Source organism: Hypanus sabinus, chromosome 25, assembly GCF_030144855.1.
Source record: "Hypanus sabinus isolate sHypSab1 chromosome 25, sHypSab1.hap1, whole genome shotgun sequence".
Classification (NCBI taxonomy): Eukaryota; Metazoa; Chordata; class Chondrichthyes; order Myliobatiformes; family Dasyatidae; genus Hypanus; species Hypanus sabinus.
Window position 1 is genome coordinate 8,678,346 of NC_082730.1, and position 26,760 is coordinate 8,705,105.

General features: G+C 41.4%; 2 protein-coding genes across 2 annotated transcripts in view; one reads left to right on the forward strand and one right to left on the reverse strand.

Annotated features, from left to right (window-relative positions):
• The window catches only part of LOC132380982 (cleavage and polyadenylation specificity factor subunit 7-like), a 68,658-nt gene extending 48,248 nt beyond the window's left edge, over positions 1–20,410 (forward strand). The window contains exon 10 of the mRNA XM_059950027.1: positions 15,982–20,410. The gene's annotated coding sequence lies outside the window, so the exon portion shown is untranslated. The remainder of the gene's footprint in view (positions 1–15,981) is intronic.
• Positions 28–26,760, reverse strand: part of LOC132380980 (acidic mammalian chitinase-like) — a 32,274-nt gene continuing 5,541 nt past the window's right edge. The window contains exons 6-12 of the mRNA XM_059950025.1: positions 25,565–25,730; positions 24,748–24,872; positions 21,963–22,086; positions 20,435–20,617; positions 17,781–17,897; positions 14,843–15,002; positions 28–12,269 (exon numbers count right to left, since the gene is read on the reverse strand). Coding sequence (XP_059806008.1) covers positions 11,728–12,269; positions 14,843–15,002; positions 17,781–17,897; positions 20,435–20,617; positions 21,963–22,086; positions 24,748–24,872; positions 25,565–25,730 — 1,417 coding nt within the window. The 3' untranslated portion in view covers positions 28–11,727. The remainder of the gene's footprint in view (positions 12,270–14,842; positions 15,003–17,780; positions 17,898–20,434; positions 20,618–21,962; positions 22,087–24,747; positions 24,873–25,564; positions 25,731–26,760) is intronic.

Genomic DNA, 26,760 nt, shown 5'->3' on the forward strand with positions numbered 1-26,760 from the left:
GCTGCGACATGATTGGCTGATTAGATATTTGCATTAACGAGCATGTGTACAGGTGTACTTAATAAAGTGGCCACTGAGTGTATGTATTTGCTTTATAGTTATTGGCGGAAGGTATTGTCATTCATCACCTTCCACATTGTTCCCAGTTGGAAGTTATTATCCTACCCTCGCCCCCCCCCCCCATGATGTTAACAACAAATAGATTTAGAGGACCAAAAGTTTGTTTAGTTCTTGCACCTCTTTGTATCATTTATTTTTATTCAGAGATATAGCGCAGTATCTCTAAGTAAAACTACACCCATGTGACCAATTAATTTACAAACAGATATGTCTTTGGAATGTGGGAGAAAATTGGAGCACCTGGAGGAAACTGTACCATTCAGCTAGGTCTTCTAATGTACAGTAAAAACTACAAATTCAGAGTGGGTTAAGTTATAAATGCATTTATTTCTTGCAAGAGAACATCTACCTCCTTTTTGGAAGGTAGCTTCAATTTTACAGCTCAGAACAAATTATTTTACAGAGATCAGTTATGCACCAATTAATGTCTTTGAGGTCTTCCATCTCATAATGGTATTGCTTCCTTATCTGGATCCGTGCATCTGTTCTTTTAATCAGGATTGTATTTTGAGGCTTTCCCCCAATGACAGCTGCATCCTGTTCTTCTCTGTTGTTAAAACACTACCTGCAATAAGCATACATCCTGATATAAAACACACCCTGCTTGCAAGCTAAGCATTTCAACAAGCCAGCAAAGCATTCTGCGATCACTCAGGTTCCATTTTGTCACATTATATTTGACATAGAAACATTCAAAACCTACAGCACAATACAGGCCCTTCAGCCCACAAAGCTTTGCCGAACATGTCCCTACCTTAGAAATTACTTAGGGTAATTTACCCATAGTCCTCTATTTTTCTGAGCTCCATGTACCTGTCCAGGAGTCTCTTAAAAGACCCTATTGTATCCGCCTCCACCATTGTCACCGGCAGTACATTTCATGCACTCACCACTCTCTGCATAAAAAAACTTACCCCTGACATCTCCTCTGTACCTACTTCTAACCACTTTAAAACTGTGCCCTTTCGTGCTAGCTATTTCAGCCCTGCGATAAAGCCTCTAACTATTGACATGATCAATGCCTCTCATTATCTTATACAAAAGTTATAAATTCATAAAGACTTTAGGGTTACAGATATATTTCTACAAAACCCATGTGGTTATTGGAAGAATGTATAAACGTCTTACAGTCAGTAGCAGAATTGATCTTAGGTTTCTGGTGCTGTTATAGTACTACACTAATCACTCTGCTACTGTGCCGCCCAACAATCAAATAAATGTTCCCAAACTGTTTCATCATGCTGTAGACTAATTGTGGAGAATGGGAAAGTATTTCTAATATTTTAATCTAATAGGTAGATGGTGTTCTTATCTGTGCTTTACACCTGGTTTATGTACTTGTTTCAATCTGTAAGGTTATTCAACAATAAAGCACAAAAGAACCTTGATGTTACTGAAAATACAGAAAACTGCAGTAGGTCGAGCAGCCTCCTGCGAGAGAGAAACTGTTAGTATGCATGAGAACAGATCCTTGTCTTCAGAGTCTTAAATATTGACTCACTTTTTCTTTCCACAGCTGCCGCCTGACCTGCCCAGTCATCCCAGCATTTTTTTTCTTGTTTAAGAACTGCTTTCGGGTTCAACTGCCAACATTTCAGAGAAGTTTAGATAAGCACATGGATGGGAGGAGTATGGAGGGCTGTGATCCAGGTGCGGGTCATAACATAAAAACATAAGAACAGTAGGAATAGGAGTAGGCCGTCTGGCCCATCGAGCCTGCTCCGGCATTCAATAAAATCATGACTGATCTAACCATGGACTTATCTCCACCCACCTGCCTTTTCCCCATAACCCTTAATTCCCCTACTATGCAAAAATCTATCCAACCTTGTCTCAAAGGTAATTACGGAGGTAGTCTCCACTGCTACATCAGGCAGAGAATTCTATAGGTTCACCACTGTTGGGAAAAACAGTTCCTTCTCATCCACCAGTGGAAACAACCTTCCTGCTTCTATCTTAACTATCCCTTTCATAATTTTATATGTTTCTATATAATATTATATCAATGGGACTAAGTAGAGTAAGGGTTCAGAATGGATTAGTTGGGCTGTAGGACCTGTTTCTGTGTTGTTGTGCTATGACTTTTTATCTCTTTAGCCTCTCCATATAACTCAAACTTCCAGCCCTCTTAACATCCTCATAAATGATTTTTTTGCACACTCTCCAGTTTAATTAGGAGCAGGACGAGTTTAACAGTTTAGCTAGTTATGGGCATGCTATGTTGGCAGTCAAAAATGTGACGTTTGAGGACTGCCCAGTACAATCCTCACTGATTTGATGTGATGCATTTTGTTTTATGCTTTGACAAATAAAGCTAATCTTTAACTATGTCCTTCCAACTGCAGTCCTATCCTTAAAGAATTATGATCAATAGTCCCAAAATTTATTTTATTTAGAGATACAGCATGGACCAGGCTCTTCGGCACCTCAAGCTGAGCCACCCTGCAACCCACCGATTTAATGCTAGCCTAAGCACAGGACGATTTACAATGACCAATTAACCTACTAACTGGTACGCCTTTGGACTGTGGGAGGAAACCCACTCACACATGGGAAGGAGTGTACAAGCTTGCTTTCTGAGGATGCTGGAATTGAACTTTGAACTCTGACACCCTGTGCTGTAATAGTGTTGCTCTAACTGCTAAGTTACCGTGGCTCCTCTCACGGAAACTTTGATCACCTGGGCAGACTCAATCCCAGGCTCAATAGTCTACTACAGCCATTGGTTGAATTATCTGCATATTATTTCAAGAAACCCTCCTAGATTCAGATGTGCTATAGTGCTCTATAACTCGAGAATTTCCAACATCTGCAGTGTTGTTTTGCATTCCAATCACCTGCAATGCTGAATTGAGCATCTTTGCAAGGCCTATCATTCTTGTGATAGCTTTTTATACACATTTCACTACAGCCAGTTAAAGTGCATGTTCATTGATATGCATGCCTCACACAGCTATACTTCCTGTTTCAACAACCACAGTAAACCCAATTCGACTCTTTTTCCAGAATCTGCTGCTAAATTCAACAAAGGCCGTAAGGACAGTTTCCATCTAGACCCTCTAGCAGACAGGCAACTGAGACTTGTTCAATCGTGATGAAGCCCACAAGTATAACATGACGACAAGACTGGAATCAGCATCCACAGTTTTTTTTCTTTGCAATCATTAAAGCATTCCGTGTGTTGTGCAATATTCCCAATACTGTCCTGTTAAATATTTTTCTAGGATGCTCTCATCACCCTGAACCTCAAAGGGAAGACCTTGATGGTGCCAGTCCTTCCAAAAATGCTTTTATTTTTGTGCCTCAGGAGGAACACGCAAACTTTTGTGGCATCTTTGCTGGAATAGATGTGTCTTTGATTATGCTGTCTGCTTTATTGAAACCACGAGAATTGTAGACAGTCCATGGAAGAGAGGCTGGTTTCTGTGATGTGCTGAGCTGTGTTCACAACTCTGCAATTTCTAGCAGTCGCAGACAGAGCATTTGCCGTACCAAGTTGTGTTGCATCTGAATTGATGCTTTCTGTGGTGCATTGCTAAGGACTCCTGCCAGATTTCTGTAGTTTTCTGAGGAGGTAGTGGTGCTGCTGAGCCCAAGACATCAATGTGCTTACACCAAGATAGATCTCTATCCTGGTCACGTATCCCTGTCAGTTTTCTCATGCAGGCTCTGTCATATCTTCTCTATAACCCATGGGGCAACACTGATCAGTAATGATTGCAGATAAATGGCTCTTTTCCTCTTAAGACCATCACCCCTATTGGGGCATAGGTCGCCAACAGCATCTCGCCTGAGTCCTCTGTTCTGAGCTGAAGGTTGATTGGACCTGTGGCTTCTGTTTTCACCATGCAACTTCATGCATCTTCTAGGCCAAGATCCTTCCTCTCCCAGGATCTTTGAGTGTTTGGAGCTTCTATTGGGATTTCCGTAACAATGTTTTTATGGGTGGGGTTGCTAGCCCCTTGCCCAGCCCTCCTCCTCCTCCTGCAACTGGGCTTGGGACCATCCATTGCGGGGTTAAATGCTCCTTTTACATGGCCATAATTAACTATCTCCTGGTACCAATCATTCTGGTTGGGCAAACCCAGAACATTATTATACATAATAGAACTCTTAAATAACAAACGTTCTAGCCTGCTTTCGGTGTACACCAGACAATTTACATGAATTTTTTTTGAAATAGCATTGATTAAATTGCACCAGAATATTTTGGATTTTCTGTCTGTGGTGTCTACAATCCTCTTCCCCACCTTCCCCCCCCCCCCACCCCTTGCTCTGTCCACCTTCTTCCAACCTCTCATTTTACCCAATGGGTGCAAATTAATAGTTGAAAATTGGTGACAGCACAGTAATGCGAATTTTGTTGTGGCCAGTGTTTTCTGAACTGTCTTTTAAAATCACTCAGTTAAAAGCATCGTACATGATAAGGCAGTTGCATCTTTTGTTTTAGTTGCCCAGAGTGAATATTAAATGTTGGCTAAGATGAACCATTTGTCCCTTTTGAATAGAGATGGGGTGGGGATTTCTTTAGCCAGAGGGTGGAGGCCAAGTCATTGGGTATATTTAAAGCAGAGATTGATAGGTACCTGATTAGAGAAGGCGTCAAAATTGAAAGTAAGTTTGTTAGCAAAGTATGTATATGTCCCCATATGCTACCATTTTCTCACTGGCATACACAGTAGAACAGAGAAATAAAATAGAATCAATGAGAAACAACACACAAAGACTGACGAACAACCAATGTGCAAAAGAAAAAAAACTGTGCAAATACAAGATTACATAAATAATACAGAAGAGTCCATCCAAGTGAACCATAGGTTATGGAGTCAGTTAAGTGTTGAGGTGAGTGAAGCTATCAAGGGTTATAGGGAGAAGGCAGAAGAATGGGACTGAGAGGGAAAATAAATCAGCTGTGATCAGATGGCGCAGCAGACTTGGAGGACAACTAAAAAAACCTTAAGGGAAAAGATGAAATATGAGGACAAGCTAGCCAATAATATAAAGCAGGATACTAAAAGTTTTTTCAGTTATATTAAGAATAAAAGGAAGATGAGAGTTGATACTGGACCACTGGAAAATAATGCTGGTGAGGTAGTAATGGGGGAACAAAGAAATGACAGATGAACTTAATGGGTACTTTGCATGAGTCTTCACTGTGGAAGACACTGGCAGTGTGCCAGAGGTCCATGAGTGCCATTGCTATTACAAAGGAAAAAGTGCTAGGCATACTCAAAGGTCTTAAGGTGGATAAGTCACCTGGACCAGGTGGACTATATCTCAGAGTACTGAAGGAGGTTGCTCAAGAGATAATGGATGCATTAGTCACGATCTTTCAAGAATCACATGATTCTGGCATGGTCCCAGAGGACTGGAAGATTGTAAATGTCACTCCACTCTAAGAAGGCTGGAAGGGAAACAAAAGAAAATTATAAGGCAGTTAGCCTAACTTCAGTGGCTGGGCAAGTGTAGGAGCCTATTATTAAGGATGAGGTTTTGGGATACTTGGAGACTAGTGATAAAATAAGTCAAAGTCAGCATAGTTTCTGTAAAGGGAAATCTTGCCTGACAGGTCTGTTAGAGTTCTTCGAGGAAGTAACAAGCAGGGTGGACAAAGGAGAAGCAGTGGATGCCATTTGCTTGGATTTTCAGAAGGCCTTTGACAAGGTGCCACGTATGAGGTTGCTTAACAAAATAAAATCCTATGGTGTTACAGGAAAGATAACTGGCATGGTTAGAGGAATGGCTGCCAGGCAGGAGGCAGCGAATGGGAATAAAAGGGGCATTTTCTGTTTGGCTGCCAGTGGCTAGTGGTGTTCTTCAGGGGTCAGTATTGGGAGCGCTACTTTTCACATGTATTTGTCAGTGATTTGGATAATGGAATTGATGGCTTTTTGGCAAAGTTTGTGGGTGATTCAAAGAGGTGGAGGGGTAGGTAGTGCTGAAGAAACAATGCGATTGCAGCAGGACTTAGACAAATTGGAAGAATGGGCAAAAAAGTGGCAAATGGAATATAGTGTTAAAAATATATGATCATGCATTTTGTTAAAAGGACTAATAATGCGGACTATTATCTAAATGAGGAGAAGGTTCAAATATCAGAGGTGCAGAGGGACTTAGAAGTCCTTGTGCAAAACTCCCAGAAGGTTAATTTATAGGTTGAGTTTGTGGTAAAGAAGGCAAATGGAATATTGGCATTTATTTTAAGTAGAATGGAATATAAAAGCAAGGAGATAATGTTGAGCCTTTATATGACACTAGTCAGGCTGCACTTGGAGTATTGTCAACAGTTTTGGGCCCAATATCTCAGAAAGGATGTGTTGTTATTGGAGAGAATCCAGAGGAGGTTCATGAGGATGATTCCAGGAATGAAGTGATTAACATTTAAGGGGCGTTTAGTAGCTTTGGGCCTGTACTCACTAGAATTTAGAAGAATGTGGGGGGAATCTCACTGAAACCTAGCAAATGTTGAAAGGGCTAAATAGAGTGGATGTGGAGAGGATGTTCCCTGCGGTGGGGGTATCCAGAACTAGAAGGCGCAGCCTCAAGATTGAGGAGAGACCTTTTAGAACAGAGGTAAGGAGAAATTTATTTAGCCAGAGAGTAGTGAATCTGTGTAATGCTCTGCCACAGACTGTGGTGGAGGCCAAGTCCATGGAAATATTTAAGGCAGAAGTTGATAGTTTCCTGATATGGTCAGGGTATCAAAGGATATGACAAGAAGGCAGGTGTATGGGGTTGAGAGGAATCCAGAATCAGCCATGATGGAATGGCAGTGCAGACTTAATGGGCTGAATGGCCTAATTCTGCTCCAATGTCTTATGGTCTTACATGGATGTGAATGTAGGAACTATGAAAAGTTATTTGTTCAGGCATTCTTAAATGTTTCTTAAGACAGAGTTACTGTTTTGAGTAAAGTTAACCCTCTAATGGGTAACTGCTTCTCTCTCCACAGATATCACTTACACTACTGAATATTTCTATCATTTTCTCTTTTATTTGGTTGGCTGAATTAGAGAGTTATGTCAATAGAAGTAGTGTATAGCAAATTCTGTCATTGTTTTCTGGGTTGCATCTTGAATGATTAATATGTCTTAAGTTTTACCTTTCCATTTTTTCATCATGTTTGTGCATCTCCAGGGTTTGTGTAGATACCTCTAATTATTTATAAGACCATAAGACATGGGAGCAGAATTAGGCTATTCGACCCATTGAGTCTGCTCCGCCATTCCATCATGGCTGATCTTTTTATTCCCCTCAGCCCCACTCCCTGGCCTTCTCCCCATAGCCTAAGATGCCACGCCCAATCAAGAACCTATCAATCTCCACCTTAAGTACACCAGCAACCTGGCCTCCACAGCTGCCTGTGGTAAGAAATTCCACACATTCACCACCCTTTACCTAAAGAAATTTCTCTGCATCTCTGTTTTAAATTGATACCCCTCTATCCTGAGGCTGTGCCCTCTTGTCCTAGAGTCCCCCACGATGGGAAACATCGTTTCCACATCTACTCTGTTTAGGCCTTTTAACATTTGAAAGGTTTCAATGAGATCCCATCTCATCCTTCTAAATTCTAGTGAGTACAATTAAATGTTTCTTGTATGATAACCTTTTCATTCCAAGAATCAACCTTTTGAGCCTCCTCTGAACCCTCTGCAATGCCAGCACATCTTAGATAAGGAACCCAAAACTCTTCACAATACTCCAGGTGAGGCCTCACCAGTGCCTTATAAAGCCTCAGCATTGCATCCCTGCTCTGATATTCTAGTCCTCATGAAATGAATGCTAACATTGTATTTGCCTTCTTACCACTGACTCTACCTGCAAGTTAACCTTCAGGATGTTCTGCACAAAGACTCTCAAGTCCCTTTGCATCTCAGCTTTTTTGGATTTTCTCCCCATTTAGAAAATAGTCTGCATATTCATTTCTTCTACCAAAGTGCATGACCATGCATTTTCCAACGTTGTATTTTATTTGCCATTTTCTAGTCCATTCTCCTAATCTGTCTAAGTCCTTCTGCAGCCTTCATGTTTCCTCACACTTCATAGTGGTAAGATTGGGGAGGGGATCTAAGATTTAGAAGAGTGATATAGGAGCAAAGATGAGAGATTTTAATGTTAGACTGCAGAGGAACCAGATGATGGTTGTGTTCCTTCCACATACAGTGCTATGGAAGTCTTAGGCACCCTAGATATTTTTATATGGTTTCAGGTGGTTTGCTTTCCAAAGAGCCCTGATCTCAACAACTTCAAAGCAGTCTGCAATTATCTGTAGAGACAGTAACAAGTGAGGCAAACAAAGTCTGCAGAAGAACTGTGGCAAGTTCTCCAAGATGATTTTCTTATAAATCCAATCAATTTTCTTATAAGACTCCACAACAGTGTACCTAGAAATGATGCAATTTTAAATGCAAAGGGTGGTCACACCAAATTTTGATTTGATTTATTTTTTTATATTGTAAATTCTTCATAGTAATTTTTCTGATATTTAGAAACTTTTTGTTTCATTAATTTTGAAAGTATATTCGCTTCACAGAATTTTTTTGCATATGCCTAAGACTTTTGCCCAGTACTGTACTGCCTTTTTCCTAATTAATGGTAGATGGTTTTAAGAGGTGCTGTCAGAGAAGCCTGGTAAGAGACTGAAGTGCTTTTTCACCACTGTATACATTATAGTGGAGGGAGTAATGGTTTTATAATGCTATTATTATCCTCTGTTTAAAATTACATTGAAGACGACTGTCTCCACCAGATCTGATAGCCATAACACAGATGCACTTGATCTGAGTCCCAGACCAGATTTAAAAGGCTCTCTCTTGTATTATTGAAAAGTTTAGAATACTGTCCACAATGTTTTGTTTCATGAATAAGCACTTTACAAAGTACCACTTAATAATATAAAACACTTAGGTCTCAAGATCTCTGGAGAGAGAAGATGATTTGACTTTAGCTACTGAAAAGAGATTAAAGATAAAGGTTAATCTTAAAGATTAGGTTTATTTATCATATGTACATCAAAACATCCAGTGAAATTGTTTTTGGTGTCATTATGTTGGTTTTTGTGTCAGTAACCAACACAGTCTTGAGAATGTACTGGAGGTAGCCTGAAAGTATTGCTATGCTTCTGGCGCCAACCCAATTTACTAATCCTATTCTGTACGATTTTGGAATGTGGGAGGGAACCAGAGCACCTGGAGGAAACCCACACAGCCATGGGTGAATGTACAAACTCCTCAGAGACATTGGTGGAAATTGAAACTGGGTTGCTGGCAGTGTAAAGCGATTGCGCTAACCATTATGCTATGGTGCTGCCCAAGTGGCTCTCAACTCCGTAAATCCATTAATCCTACAAGTATGTCAAATGCATAATCTGCTTTTTATCATTAAAACGAGGGTCAAATTTCTGAAATTGGACTTTGCTTCATGTTTGGCTAAGGTGAAATGCGGACATTGTTAAAGGGTTGTTATATATTAGCTAAGAGATCATTCAGTTTGAATCATCTTTTAATAAAGTTATAGATCTCAACAAAATGATAGTTATGAAAATATCATGTTTTTACTTGTTGCTTCTGTCTCCTTGGCAACAGGTATCCATTTTTAAAAAATATCTTATTTCAAAAGTAAATCTACCCCTACCTCCCAAAAAAAAGATAGAAAGCACAATGTCACTCCATCGTTATGTGTCATGTTGTATAATGTGGGCAGTCATGGTCTTGACCATGATTGTTCTTGGCAAATGTTTTCTACAGAAGTGGTTTGCCATTATCACCTTATGGACAGTGTCTTTACAAGCTGAGTGACCCCAGCCATTATCAATACACTTCAGAGATCGTCTGCCTGGGGTCAGTGGTCGCTTAACCAGGACTTGTGATATGCACCAGCTGCTCCTATGATCATACACCATCTGCTTCCAAAGCTTCACATGACCCTGATCGCTGGGGGGGGAGGGGAGTGAGGGGTGGTGGGAGGGTACTACACCTTGCCCAAGGGTGACCTGCAGGCTAGCGGAGGGAAGGAGTGCCTTACACCTCCTTTGGTAGAGACATACCTCCACCCTGCCACCCATAATACTACTAGTGAAATTAAAATAAAACTTCAGATCTAGTAATTGAAGCAAAAACTGCCAAAGCTATAAGCACCAGCCAGTTACACAGCATTAGGAGGGAGGGAGAGGGAGAGTGAGAGAGAGAGAAAAAAAAAGCATTTTCCTTCAGAGACTCTTCATCAGAACTATAAACTGTGACACACCACAAAATGCTGGAGCAAATCAGCAGGTCAGGTAGAATCTATGGAGGGGAATAAACAGTCGACATTTCAGGCCAGGACCCTTCATCAGGACTGGAAAGGAAGAGGAGAGGTAGTCAGAATAAGAAAGTGGGGGTGGGGGGGTACATGGTACAAGCCGATAGGTGACAGGTGAATTCAGGTGAGGGGGAAGGTAGGTGAGAAAAATAACACTCAGAGTGGCAGATGTGGAAACAACAGATCAATTGGTCAATACCTTATTGTAGGGTCCCTTTGTTCCCTTTCCTCTCTTTGCAACGGAGAACTGTCTGATCTGCTGCCCACATGACTATGAAGAAGACACACCAGAGGCTATACCTCATCAGGGTTTTGAGGAGATTTGGTCTGTCAACAAGGGCTAGCAAATTTCTGCGGATGTACGGTAGCGAGCGTTCTGGCTGCTTGCATCACTATCTGATGCCAGTACACAGGATCCGGCAGAAAAAAAAGCTATGGAGGGTTGTAGACTCAGCCAACTCCATTATGGGAACTAGCCTCCTCACCATTGAGGACATCTTCAAAAGGCAGTGCCTCAAGAACTGAGAGGTCCGTAGATGCCAGATTGGGAAAACTTGATCATTAAGGTTCAGGACAGGCTCTTTTCACTGCCACCATTGGGGAGGAAGTACGGCAGCCTCAAGACAGACGCTCAACAATTTAGGAACGATTTCTTCCTCTCCACCATCAGATTCCTAAATGATAAATAAACACCATCTCATTATTCCTATTTTCTCCACTATTTATTTAGTTTGTAATTTGTAGTATTTTTTTTAGTAATTTTAAAATCTGCACAGTTGGTGATAATAATTCTGATTTTGAAGATTAAGGTTTTAGATTTGATTTGATGATGGAGTTGGAGCTAGTTGTAGTTGAGAATGAGTCTTAATGCAGGATAATGTAGAGGAGGCATTCAGCCCTTCAGGTTAATGCTACCTCTCAGAGTAATCCTATCCATCCCTCTCCAAATATTTCCTTATGACTGAGTCTGTTGCACATGCTCTTTAACCCCTCCTGATTTGTCTGCCATCCACATGCACTAAGGTTTATTTATGGGGCCCAGCAATTCTGTGGGATGTGGGAAGAAACCAGAGCATGGCAGAGGTGGGGTGGGGGAATAACATGCGATGGCAGAAAGAATGTGCAAACTCTACACACAGACAGCACCAGTGATCAGTAACGAACCTGAGTCTCTGGAGGTATGTAACAGCGACCCTACCTGTATATCTAAATATCACAAGACCAATTCCATTTTGTACTAGTGTACAATATTATTGCCACCCAGATTGTTAAATTGATTTTTAGTGCTGTTTCTACATAAATGTAAAGTTAGCATTTACAGAGGTTATTGTAGGCACTTCCCTTAGGGCAAATCCCGATGTTGGTATTCTTTTTGGAACAGTGGTAGTATTTGGTAGGTCTGCCGGGAATAGGATAGGTGCCATCTTCACTGTTATTGCAGAACTCCACATCATAGTCACTGAATATATTGGCACTGATGCATTTTCTTTTGACTGCATCATAGAGCAAATTAGAGGAACATTTCTTTATTTGTGTTTGTTCTGCTTTGCATTTGTAGTAGATGGGGACAGGGATTGCGTAAGAACCATTAGGTTTGCCCTCACAAAAGCTGCTGGCTGCCAAATTAAGCACAGGAAACAGCCTGGGTGGCCAGACACACTTGCCACTGATGCTGTTGTAGGAAGTTCCTCGGGGGCAATTCTGGACTTGTGTGTCATTGTTAGTACACCGATAGAAGCTCTCTGGTGCACACTCAACTTCATAGTCACCGTTCTCTTTGCCTTGGCAAAATTCCAGGTTAGGGCACTTGGACTGTGAATCTGGTGGTGTGGAGGTGGGCAGTGGTGTGGCTGAAAGAAGAAACGATAACGTGATTAATTCTACACTGTTCTCTTTGTTTCTCACGACAACAAAAACTCTAACTCAACTTCTCCTTAATAAATACTTCATGAATGTTGCTGCTCTGGAGTTTTTCCTGCATTCGTTCTCTCATCATTATTAGGCTGAGTTGGTCTTAGTTTCCTCTCTCACTTGTTAAAGCAACAGCGGCATTTTAGAATTTCCAGTGTCCTGATAGTGTGCCCTTGGTTAACTTGAAGTCTAAGAAGAACTGGAAAATGGTCAGAGATTCCACCATTTACTTCCCTGATTTTTCCCAACAGATTTCATATGTTTTATGTGGAAAGCACAGCAAAATTGTAAATGCAGTATATATCTGAAATAAAAACACAAAATGCTGAAGATTCTCAGCAAGCCTCTTGTGGCAAAAGAAGCAGTTAACATCTTGGGTTGATGATTTTTTTAAATCAGGAGTGAGAAAAGCTAGAATTCAGACATGTTTGAAGTTGCAGAGAATAGGGAGAAGTGGAGAGGGAATGTCTGTGAGGGTGCAGTCCAGAAGGGTGTGAATAAGGGGTGGTGGTAGTGGCTGAGAGGGACGATGAAGGCTGCTTAATCACAGGTGAACCGTCATAAGAGACAAGTGAAACCAGTACTCTTCCCCATCTCCCCTACCCCTTTCAAAATTTTGAAGGGTGACTCCCTGGTCCACTCTTCCATTCCCACCAACAAATTCCTATCATACAGCACCTTCCAACACAACACTTAGAACATAGAACATTACAGGACAGGGCAGGCCCTTTGGTCCACAATGTTGTGCTGACCTTTTTAACCTACTCTCAGATCAATCTAATCTTTCTCACCCACATAACACTCAATTCTTGTATCTTGTCCTTCCACTTTTTCCCCTTCCCACCATCCAAGGACACAAACAAGTGAAGCGGTATGTCACTTGCATGTCATCCAAGCAAATGTCCTGGAAAAATGGGTTGAAAAATGGCAGATGGAATTTAAGGCAGACAAGTGTGAGATGCTGCACTTTGGGAGGACAAACCAGGGGAGGACATGGTGAGTGGAAGGGCACTGAGGAGTGCAGAAGAACAAATGGATCTTGGAATACAGGTCCATAATTCCTTGAAAGTGTTGCCACAGGTAGGGTTGTAAAAAAAGCTGTTGGCACATTGGCCTTCATAAACCAGTGTTGATTACAGGAGTTGGATGTTATGTTGAAGTTGTCTAAGATGCCGATGGACCAAATATGGAGTATTGTGTGCAGAAAATTTACAGGTTGCTACCAGGACTCAAGGGCCTGAGTTATTGGGAAAGGGTGAATTGTTTAGGGTTTTACCTCCTAGAATGAGGGGAGGTTTAATGGAAGTATAAAAGATTGAGGGGTATAGACAGGGTTAACGCAAACAGGTTTTTTTTCCACTGAGGTGTGAGACTACAACAAGAAGTTGTATGTTAATGGTGAAAGGTGAAATATTGAAGAGAAAGCTGAGGGGTAGCTCACTACATACTTCATTCAGTAGGTAGTGAGAGTGTGGAATGAGCTGCCAGCGGACATGGTGGATGCAGGTTCAATTTCAACACCAGAGAAGTTAGGATAAGTAAGTGGATGGGAAGGGTGTGGAGAGCTATGCTACATGTCAGAATCAATGGGATTAGGCAGTATAATGGTTTGGCATGGGCCTGTTTCTGTGCTGAAGTGCTCTATGACTCTGTGACTATTCAGAGTTCAGTGTGGAAACCCTACACAGATTGGGTGATTGTTCCGTAGAACTCCTACCCTCCATCCTTAGGACTGACTCTGAGCTGTATGTTCTCCTTGACTACAACTCCCCATCGGTGGCTTCATGTGTGTTACAAGGAGGACCAGCACTCATCCATCTGGGCACATAGTAGCCTTCCAGATTTAACAGAATTCTCCAATTTGGGACCTCTTTCTCTTGTTGAAGAACTGGTCATTTCTTCCAGCCCTCCTTTTGGCTCATTTTTTTCTTTCTATTTGTACACACTGATCTGCTGGCTGTGCCTCACAGCCTTGTTATTAGCAATACATTCCACTGACAAGAAAGGAAAGAGTGCTTTGAGCTGCTACATTAACTCTGAAACTTACTCAGCCCCCTCAACTTCTCTCCTACTGTTTTAAAATATGTCTCTGATGAAACGTTGACTGTTTATTCCTCTCCATAGATTCAACCTGATCTGCTGAGTTCCTCCAGCATTTTGTGTTTGGCTCTCTACATTTCCAGCATCTGCACAATCTCTTAAGTTAATGAAACACAGTTTCTCTTTCCACTGTCTGACCTGCTGAGTGTATCCCGCATTTTTGGTTTTTATTTCAGATTTTCAGCATGTACAGGTTTTAGGTTTTTAATCTGACGTTTCCTGTGATATAGGGTCTTGCATTGACCCAAGTATGAAAGTTTGATTTTGTTAAAGATATAATATTTTAAAATTTCATATCATGAAAGCTTTTGGAAGTACCATGATTACAGTGACATCATTAACGCTTAAATATTTGATACAGAAGATATAAATACCTTGTTTTGGAAAGCTATTTTAAATGTAATTTAATTACCTGGCAAGGTTTCCTCAGGTTCAGAAGCCGAGAAAAGCACAGCCCTCAGTTTATTAATCAGGGGGTATTTTCCTTGGTTGCAGGAAGTACCTTCGTAATCATCCAGATCGATTGTCCAAACCATCGCGCCTCCAAAGCTATTATTTTTCAACCATTCTACCTGAATGAAGAGAATTTTAAAAATCTTTTAAACCCCCCAATGTAGATTGTTTCATGTTAATATTTGGGTGCCTGTTCACAAAAGGGGCACTAATTAGCAAAGCCGTTATCGCTACACTAGTACAGCTTGAGGTGTCAGAGTGGAATAAGGAATTTGTACGTTCTTCCTGTGTCTACGTTGGTTTTCTCCGGGCGCTTCAGTTTCCTCCCACGGTCCAAAGACATATGGATAAGTAGGCTAATTAGTCATTGTAAATCGTACTGTGATTAGGCTAGGGTTAAATAGGTGGGTTACAGGGCGGCATAGCTCACTGAGCCGGAAGAGCCTATTCCGCACCGTCTCGCTAAATAAATAAATAAATAAATAATTTCTGGGCCGTAAGAGACCAAGGGGTGACTTGATAGAGGCATACAAGATTATCAGGGTCATAGACTGGGTGAAAGCACATCGTCTTTTTCCCAAAGAAAGAGTGCTAAAAATGAGAGGTCATGGGTTTAAAATCAGAGCTGAGAGATTTAAAAGGGGCAGATTCTACACATAAATGGATTAAAATGAAGTGTCGGAAATAGTGGTTGAAGAGGGCACGTTAAGAAAACTTAAGAGCCATCTAACTAAGTTTGTAGATAGGAGAGGCCCAGAGGCTATAGGCTAAATGCAGACAAATCGAACCAGCTTGCTCAGCTGCACAGTCAGCATGGATAAGTTGGGCTGAAGGGGCTGTTCGCTTGCAATATGAGTCCATGGCTCTAAATGTGTATGAACCAATGTTCCCGTTAATACTTTTTACAGCTGCACCGAGCAGTAAACTTCTACATGGCCAGAAAATAGCACAGCACTTTAAATGTTTTTTTGTAATATGCATCCTATGAATATTTAAAATGAAAATTTAAAATCACATACTTCTGATTTTATTTATTAGTTGAAGGGTGTTATGAAATACAACAAAGTAAATCTTTCACGTTTCTTAAATTTTTTCTAGCTGCGTCCAATTCCAACTGCGTGGCAACGAAGGCTATGTGCGCAGGAGCAGTTCTGTTACTGTGTGAATGCACAGCTTAGAGAGAACAGCGGTATGAACACCCTATGTACTGAATGAATCAGTTACAATATCCCCACACTAACGTACCCTGCTCGCACTTGATGTAGAGCCTCACATATCATCAAAGGTAATATGTATAATAAGGGGGTCTGTGGCCTGTATTAGAAGATAGAGAACTCAGTGATGGACCCAAAAACTTGCAAAATAATATACAGCATTTTTTATTTATTTTCAGTCGCTGCAGAGATAAAGAATATCTTTAATAAAAACTCAAACACAAATGTCAAGGGAGTACAGGATAAATTCAGTGACCTAAAATTAAGTCAGATTAAAATTTCAATTCTATTAACACACACCTGTTATTAAATAACAGCTTGTGTTGTTCGGCGGAACATTGTGGGCACGCTATGTTGGTGCCAGAATGTGTGGTGACAATTGTGAGCTCTTCCCCCCAGCATATCCTCGGGCGTGTTGGTTGTTAATGCAAATGATGCATTTCACTGCATGCTTCAGTGAACATGTGGTAAATAAACCCGACTCTCTATCTGAATATGGTCTTGCAGTTACAGAGGAAGTGCAGTGGAGGTTGCCAAATGAAGTTCAAGGGCCACAACAAGGCAGATTTGGAGATCAGAGTTCAGGAGTCGGCATGGATGAACTGGGCCAAAAGGCCTGTCTCTATACTGTATGACCTCAAATGTGTATGAACACCTTATGCTCTTGTGGGCTGCCCTAGCGCATCCTTAGGTTGTGTTTGTTGTTAACACAAATGCCGCATTTCACTGTTTCAATGTATATGTGATAAATAAACCCGAATCTCTCAAAAAAAAACCCTTTCTGCATGTCGTAGGATTTATTTCCCCAGTTTTTATTTCCTCAGGACTGGGGAGGAAGCTATTGGCCCATTGAATCTATGCTAGCTCTGGGATCTATCCCATTCTCACTATTAACCTATCGTCTGCTTATCTGCAAACAGCACCAACAGCGCCAACCTCCTGCACTCGGGCAATTTAAGCCTGCTGCTCTGCCTACTGTCTGTTGAGCTCAGCACATCACTGGGACTCAGCTACCGGACGTGGAGACAATCTACAACCCCTCGATGCCTACGGCTCACTCGTAATATCCTCGAAGACCCATCCCGTCCCATCCTGGACGCTGTCTGTTCAATCTCCTGCCATTTGGTAGGAAATACAAAAGCATCTTAGCCAAGACAGTAAGACTGAAAACAACATTTTCCCAAGGGCTGTTGTGCAGCTGAGTAATGATACACCCTGGCCCGACAATGGCCTTAATCGAAGTCACTTGTTGCATGTAAATATGGGAATTAAAAAAAATACTGAACCCAACTGCATGCATTGTAAATATCTGTTTTGCACAGACTGGAGTGGCACCACAATCTTGTTGTCTTGAGCAAAGACAAAAATGTTCTATTTAAATTGGAACACCAGGGAAAAACCCATGTGACAGGGAAACCCATGTGACATGTCACAGGGAAATATATGCAAACTCCACACCTGTCATCAGGCACTTAACTATTTTATTTAGAGATTTACTTTGGAATGTGGGAGAAAACCCACGTATACAGGGGAAGGAACATAGGAACTTTCTTACAGATGATGCCACCATTGAACTCTGAACTCTGACACACTGGGCTGTAACAGCATCGCGGTGACCACTACGCTACGGTGGCACCAAAGATACACAGGAACCTATATTAAATATGACTATAGAATACATACTTTCTTCTCGTAGCTCCTCAAGCTATCGTAAGAAACCCACTCATCACCACTGTATGCGTATGGAACTTCCTGTTCCTCAAGCCAGACCTTGGTGGCGCCTTTCAAAAAGTTGCAAACCTGTAATGGTAAAGTGTATAACTCCTTCAGTGTGCTTCACAGTTAAGTATGTATAGGGAGTTATCATAGAACGTGGAGCAGTACAGCACATTGCAGGCCACTCAGCCCACAATGTTGTGCCAACCCACATAAATCTACTCTGAACAGTTGTAATCCTCGCCTCCTTCACAGCCCATAACCCTCTAGATTTTTTTTTACATTCATGTACCTACAAATAGTCTCTTAAACACCATCTATGTTGTCTTGGAAATGGATTTTGAGGGGTGATGTGACTAGGGTGATTACAATATTACCAGGATTCCTTAGGCTAAATGCAAAGGTTTCTGTTAATTTTAGGAAAAATTAAGAACAAAAGCACATTAATGTTATTTAGTCTGTGTTAGACAGCCCTTTGGGAGTGACTTCATGAATTGCTTCTATGGGTCTGAAGTAGTAGAAGAAATCCTCGAGGGGCAGTATGGTAGCATATAATGCTTTACAGCACCAGCGGCACAGGTTCAATTTATGATTATCTTTACTTCCAAATGAATCAGCAGATGGTCTTTTACAATCGGAGAGCAGTGTGATGTTTTCATAGGGAATGTCTCATATCGGCTTGACGACAGCTAGCCGGTTACAAGATGCATTTTGGAATCCTCGCAGACCTGGTGTACACATCAGTATTTGGATTGTAAACAGTTACTAAACAGTTCTATTTAGGAGCAAACATTGTCTTTTTGAAAATTTAATATTAATAATTTTCAGCAAGTTTTCTAAAATGCTTCATTTATTTCATTCTGTCTTTGTTATATTTTTAATAGTAAAACAGTGAATGCATGTGAATAGACAACATGAGTCATCTTTTTTTCCTTTGGGAAAAAAAAGTCCATGATTATTGTTACACATTATTTTATCAGTGATTAACATCTGCTCAACATTATCATAGGACACAAGAGAATTTGCTTTTAGAAGAACCTTTGGCAATTTGGGCACATGCTCTCAAAAAGGCTTGCCACCTTAGGCTAGATCATCACCATCATTATGTGCTGTGTCTTGTAACGTGGGTGATCATGGTCTTGGAACCGTGATTGTTCTTGGCAATTTTTTCGACAGAAGTGATTTGCCATTGCCACCATCTGGGCAGTGTCTTACCAAGACTGGCCAATATCTGTACTGTTCAGAGCTTGTGTGCCAGGAATAAGTGGTCGCATTTATCAGGACGTGATATGTACCGGCTGCTCTTACAACCATCCACCACCTGCTCTCATGGCTTCACCTGACCCTGATCTGGGGGTGGGGGTGTTACAAGAGTGACTTGCAGGCTAGTGGAGGGAAGGAATACCTTTCACCTCTTTTGGTAGAGACATACCTCTATCCTGCCACCCTACCTGGGCTAGAGGGTGAGGGAATTGCAGGTGGAAGTTCCAAGGCAAGTTATGAGGCAATGTTTTTATACAGAGACTGGCGGGTGGCTGGAGTGTGCTGCCAGGAGTGGTGGGGGAAGTAGATACTGTATCACTGTTTAAGAAGAGTTTAGGCCATGGGTTCCCAACCCAGGGTCTACAGACCCCTTGCTTAATGTTATTGTTCTATCATGATGATGAAATAATCTTTCATATAATTATGGGAGTTATAGCTCTTTTCACTGAAATTGAGTAAGACTACAACTATAGGTCATGGGCTAAGGGCGAAGGGTAAAATGTTTAAGGGAATTCACTCGAGTGTGGAATGAGCTGCTAGCGTAAGTGGTGGATGCGGGTTTCAATTACAACATTTAAGAGAAATTTGGATAGGTACTGGATGGGAGGGCTATGTCTGGGTGTAGGCCAATGGGATTAGGCAGAATAATGGTTCAGCATGGACTAGATGGGACAAAGGGCCTGTGTTTGTGCTGTAGTGTTCTACAACTCTAAATCAGGAGACCAAGGGCCTCTCAGTTAATGGTCGGGGTCCATGGCATAAAATAAGTTGGGAACCCCTGCTCTAAAACAACCATGACTGAATGGGCCAATTAGCATAATTCTGCTCCTATGTCTTATGGTCTTATAATTTACTTGCCACAGAATACCTAACTGTCAACTTTGTTTCCTGTGTTGTGACACTAATTACTCATACCAACTGTAAGTAAGCTAGAATGTTAATAGCAATTATAATGATTACAATGATGGTTCATAATTCAAAGTGAATTTATTATCAATTTTTCTGTCACCATATGCTACCCTGACATCCATTTTCTTGCGGGCATTCACAGAACAAAATGTACAATAGAATTGATGGAAAACTGCACACGAAGACTGACAAACAACCAATGTGCAAAAGAAGACAAACTGTGTAAATATAAATGAAAAATAATAATAGTATTAATAAATAGTAGATCATTAGAGTAAGTTTTATAATGATACCACTCATGTGTCACTGTGATAAGTAAACCATGAATTTACACATTAGGGACCTGTTGTGTTGCTTGATAATAAAGGTTACAATAGGTAATAATAAAGTGCATTCCTTTTTTGTAAAATTGACAAAGTGCTGAGGTAGTTTTGTGTTTTGAACTGTACCTCGAAATATGCTAAAATTCCTTCTGATCTGGTGCAGTTCCCTGGTGTCCCGGGTCCACAGGCCAAGGCACCTGGTCTGGTGTCAGTGGAACAGAGGGTAAATGTACGCCCGTACGTTGGGAATCCAACCAGTAGCTTCTCTGCTGGAGCACCCTGCTCTTTCCAGTAGTTTACTGCAAACTCCTGTAAGAAAGGATTTTTATTGGGAGTGGCTGCCCAAGATTGCATTCTAGAAAACTAGAACAAAGAACAGGCCCTTTAAACCTACTCCACAATCAGTCTAACCCTTCCCTCACACATAGCCCTCTATTTGCCTATCGAAGAGTCTCTTTAAGTGTAAAGAAGAAAAGATAAAGAAAGACGAGCTTTATTTGTCCCATCAAGATCGAAAGATGCAGTGAAATGCATCATTTGTGTCAAACCAAATCAGTGAGGGTTGTGTCTGAGCAGCCTTCCTCCTGGTGCTAACACAGCATGCATGCAGTTTACTATCCCTGACCTGCACATCTTTAGAATGTAGGAGAAAACGGGAGCACCCAGAGGAAACCCATGTGGTCACGGGGAGAGAGTACTAACTCCTTACAGACAGCATCGGGACTCAAATCCTGATCTTACAGGTGGTGCTGTAAAGCGTTACACCTAGGTGTGTCCCTGTGTATCTGTCTTTAATACCACCTCCACTCATCGAACACTCTGTAATAAACTACCTTTGACATCCCTCTTATACCTCCCTCCAATCACTATAAAGTTATGTTCCCCTTGTATTAGACATTTCCTCCCTGGGATAAAGGTCCCTGGTTGTCCACACTAGCTATTCCTCTTATCATCTATCTTGACAAGGTTCCCTCTTCTGTTATGTGCTGTGTCGTATGACGTGGACGATCGTGGTCTTTCCATGACCATGATTGTTCTTGGCAATTTTTCTACAGAAGTGATTTGCCATCGCCTTCTGCTGAGCAGTGTCTTTACTAGACAGGTGACCCCAGCCATTATCAATACGCCTCAGAGATAGTCTGCATGGCCTCAGTAGTCGCATAACCAGGACTTGTGATATGCACCGGCTGCTCATACGACCTTCCACTATCTGCTCCCATGGCTTCATGTGATGTGATCAGGGGGCTAAGCAGGTGCTACACTTTGCCAAGTTGAATTACATGCTAGCGGAGAGAAGGAGTGCTTTACACCTCCTTTGGTATCCCTACCCCTATCTAGACAAAGTAAGATTTAAGGGGCGGCATGGTAGTGAAGTGGTTAGCACAACGCTTTACAGCACAGGTGACCCGGGTTCAATTCCCACTTGTAAGAGGTTTATATGTTCTCCCAGTGACCACGTGTGTTTTCACCCACATTCCAAAGATTGATAGGTTAATTGGTTACTGGTAAATTGTGCTGTGATTAGGTTAGTGTTAAATCGGGGGTTGCTGGCCAGTGCGGTTTGAAGGGTCAGAAGGGCCTATCCCACACTTTATGTAAGTAAGTAATCAATAAATAAAATAAATGGTGACGTGGGAAGGATATGTGTACGTACCACATTAAAGTATCTGTCGTCATTTTTGTCTTGAGAGCTCTTGTACAACGGACTGTTGGGTCCAGTTTTGAAATCCCATGGACCGTGGAACTCATAGGTCATCACACCGATAAAATCTGCATGTCTGCGCAACACACAAACGTGTTGAGAATGAAATGTGGGAAGTTCCTACAGCAGCCATTGATGTAATGGTTTATGTGAGATATGTGGGTTATGATCAGAGGAAAACTGGCTGGAGGCGCTTAGGGTGCTTAATTGATGCGTCAAAAATCAACTTTACAGGAATTAGCAAAAAGAAAACAGCCAATGTTTGCAAAAAGGTATCACCAGAAAACACAATAATAGTTCTATACAGTCCAGTGTGATTTCCTGGCAGCCTCCCTCTATCCCTCTCTCATACTGAGGGCAATGAGCCCTGTTTATGAGGCACTAGGGCATACCATGTTTAATTACCCACAAAGTTAGCTTAAGACTACACATGAATAGTCGCACCCCACAATCATATTACAAAATAAATGAAGTTTCTACCTTAAATACAGTATACAAATAACATATACATGGTTAAACATTTACACATGCCCATTACTAAAGAAATAGATTATTCTGCCATGTACGGTGGGAGAGGCACCATAAAGCCAGCCTGAGTGCATCAGATTGGTTTAGGACCCATTACACTGGACAGCAAAGATCTTGCTTCCTGAATACTTTTGGGTGCACTTCATGGGTTTTGGGCTGCTGATTGTGAAAGTCACCATGAAATTTTCCTGTCATTCTGTGGCTGAGAGAACTGGCAAACACTTTACATTTGGAAAGATTGAGACTATGTCATGAGGACAGAGGGGACATCTTTGAAAGGATATGGGGCTGTGTATTGGACTTTCTTATGGGGTAGGGACTGAGGTTTTTTGGTGCAGTGCACCTCTGCTGTGTATGTTTACTTTTTGCCTTTATATTTTTCTCTTTTGCTGCTCAATATTTAATTTGATCTCGTGGTTGTGGTTTTTGTGGGTGCTGTATTTTTTTCTTTTTTTTGTTAGTTTTTTCCAAGTTTGTTCACGTAAAACAATAAAACATAAATTTAAAAAAAGAAATTTTCCTATCATACGCAATTTTTTAAAGTCGCCTATATTTGTTACTTTTATTCATAATTCAAGTGAGAATAATTGACGCCAAGATTAAGGAAGGCATTTTTGTTGGTCCACAAATATAAAAGTTAATCAACGACGGGTAATCCGAATAATTTCTAGTGGGACTGGAGAAAATCCCAAGGAAGGCATTCAAGGATATTGTCGAAAAATTTCTTGGCAACTACAGATCATCAGTCTACATGTAGCTGGTTGTCAATATGATCCAACTATACAAAACCAGTAAGTGCAACATGTCACTAAAGATTCATTTTCTGCTTTCCCATTTAGACTCTTCCCTGCAAATCTTGGGACTGTCAGTGATGAGCATGGTGAAAGGCTTTACCAGGGCATTGCAGACATGAAGAAACAGTATCAGGGCAGCTGGAATCCATCAATGCTGGCTGATTATGGTTGGACACTTAAGTGAGAAGCCTCAGACACTCCGTACAAATGAAATTCATCAACAAAACATTTTCAGTTTAGTTGAACTATTGCAAAGCATCAGCACCATTCTGTAATTAAATACATTAGATTCAAAGAAAACTCACGTGGTCATGGTGACAACATACAGACTCCTTAGAGATGGTGCCAGAATTAAACTCTGAATTCCGACGCCTTGGGTTATAATAGCGTCAGATGCAGAATTACAGGAGCAGAATTAGGCCATTTGGCCCATCGAGTCTGCTCTGCCATTTCATCCATTTCCCTCTCAGCCCCAATCTCCTGCCTCCTTCCTGTATCCCTTCATACCAGACTAATCAAGAATCTGTCAATCTCAGCCTTGGGTATATCCAATGACTTGGCCTCCACAGTTGTTGTGGCAATGAATTCTACAGGTTCACCACTCTCTGGCTAAAAATATTCTTCCTCATCTCTGTTCTAAATGGACTTTGTCCTCTGGTCCTAGACTCCCCCACCATAGGAAATATCCTCTCCACATCCTCCCTATCGAGACCTTTCACCATTCAATAGGTTTCAATGACATCTCTCCCACCCTCCCCCCATTCTTCTGAATTCCAGTGAATAGAGGCCCAGAACTGTCAAATGCTCCTCATATGACAAGCTTTTCAATCTCGGAATCATTTTCGTGAACCTCCTTTGAACCCTCTCCAATGTTGGCATAAAGGGCCCAAAACTGCTCACAATACTCCAAGTGATGCCCCACCAGCCTTCAGTATTACATACAAGGGAAAATCTGCGGATGCTGGAAATCCAAGCAACACACTCAAAATGCTGGATGAGCTCAGCAGGCCAGGCAGCATCTATAGAAAAGAGTAAAAAGTCGACATTTTGGGCGGAGACTGGGTCCTGATGAAGGTCTTGGCCCAAACTGTCAACTATTTACTTTTTTCACTGTTTGCTTTTTTGCCTGGCCTGCTGAGTTCCTTCAACACCTTGTGTGTGTTGCTCAATGTTACAACCTTGCTTTTTGTTCTAGTCCTCTCAAAATGAATGCTAACATTGCATTTACCTTCCTCACCTACTACTCAACCTACAAAGTAACCTTTAGGGAACAAATCCTGCACAAGGACTCCCAAGTCCCTTTGCACCTCAGATCTTTGATTTTTTTCTTCATTTAGAAAACAAGTGTTTTGATGAACATATTTAGGGCAAGCATAATTAAACCTGTATCAGTGGCAAAATCAACTGTAACGTACTCTGAAATCTTCTCTATTTCATATCCAGCTTGAATGTTTCTTATTCCAGATGCTCCGACAACTGATAGTAACAATCGGGGTTTGCTGGTCTCATTGGATTCTTTCTGAAACTCTTCCGAGAGTTCCTGTTAGTTAAAAAAAAGCCAAAGATTACAATGATAAATGATATCCTGCAGATTATAAGTGTAGTTCTGTGACTGGTAAGGCCAGCTTCCACACCGTGATAGTGTAGCAGTTAGCGCGACACGCATACAGCTCGGAGTGTCAGAGTTTGGAGTTCAGTCCTGGTGTCCTCTGTAAGGAGTTTGTAAGTCTTACCCGTAGAATGCGTGACAGTCCAAAGAAGTATGGGTCAACTGGTCATTGTAAACTGTCCTGTGATTAGGCTAGGGTGAGTTGCAACTGACATGACTCAAAAAGCCGGAAGGGCCTATTCCATGTTGTGTCTTTGATGCTGAGATACATCCAAGGACGCACTGGGGCACATCGTCAGTGATCAGACACTCTCACCCAGGTAACGCCGCCTGGGTGATCAGGCCCCGACTTGTGTCCACTGGTCCACGGGACACACCCATAGCCACCTGGAGGCTTGCTCAGTGACAACCCCCATAAATGCCACGGGGAGAATAGGTTTTGCACAGTGGGTAGGCAGCAAAACCTCTGCACCCCACCTCTATAGCCTCGTGTTGCCCTCCACCCCTGTTCTATCAGCTCCTGGTATTTGGCTTTCTTACGTACAGACACTCAAATAAAATAAAATTCTGTGGTTTTGTGGTCAAGAACATTCTTTCCAAAAAGTGAGAGATTTGATTCTCACCTGCACCAAGAAAGAAAATCGTTGTTTGTCTTCGGGCGGGCTTCTGTTAAACCCTGGGTACTCCCAGTGCAGATCCAAACCATTAAACCCTTTTTCCCTCAGAAGCTTAATCGCAGACTTAATGAAGGTTTGTCGTGTTTCTTCACTAGCAGCCATGATAGTGAACCTGACAAAATGGGTTTGGAGATAATATGCTCAGCATAATTTTCACATCTGGTTAAGAAGACCATTTTGATTTAGTAATAGTTAAAATTCTTTTCAGAATTTAGTCTCTCAAACTCTGCAGTTGAATAATGGACACACAATCCATGATGATTATTCAGTTATGGTGTCTTAAATACCATGTTCATTCTTAATTATGAAACTAATACTTCTTCAAAATACTTTGGTAGATACAAAAGCCTAAGGCACACACAGTCTTAGACTTCTGCACGGTACTGTAGTAATTTTATGTATTGCACTGTACTGCTGCAGCAAAAAAAAACAAATTTCATGTCATATGTGAGTGATGATAAACCTGATTCTAATATGGGTCTCTATTGTGGACTGAGAGTGGGAAGAGGGCAGGGAGAAGAGAATCATGGTTGGGAGAGGGGAGGGAGTGGAAAGCACCAGAGGGACATTCTGTAATGATGACTTAACTAAATTGTTTAGAATCAACTGACCTTGTCTGGTGTCTCAGCTGTGTGTGTCTAAACCTGCAGTACCTCACAATCTCTAGCATTCCTTCTCTGTCACCTATTCCAAACTCCTCCCGAGTACGATAAGATGGACTCTTGTCCTCACAATCTAGCTCGTCATGGTCCTCGCACTTCTTTTAGCCTGCACTGCACTGTCTCTGTAACACTTTATTTCGCATTCAGTCATTGTTTTCCCTTGATACACTGTTGTAATGAAATGATCTGTATGGATGGCCGGCAAAGCAGTTTTCCACTGTACCTCAGTATATGTGACAATAATAAACCAATTTACTAATTTACCATCTCAGTCAAGATACTTTTGCAGACATTGCAGAATGTTTACACTGGACAAGGCCATTCAGTCCCTTAAGTCTGTACCAGAGAAATCCAGCCACTGTCTCTCCTCGATGTTTCCCCACCGACTCTTCCCTTTCAGGCACTAATCCTGTTTACCTGCCTTCTAGAGGTTAGTGTGAATCCATTCAGCTTTCTATTCATGTGCTCAAGTAGGACTTG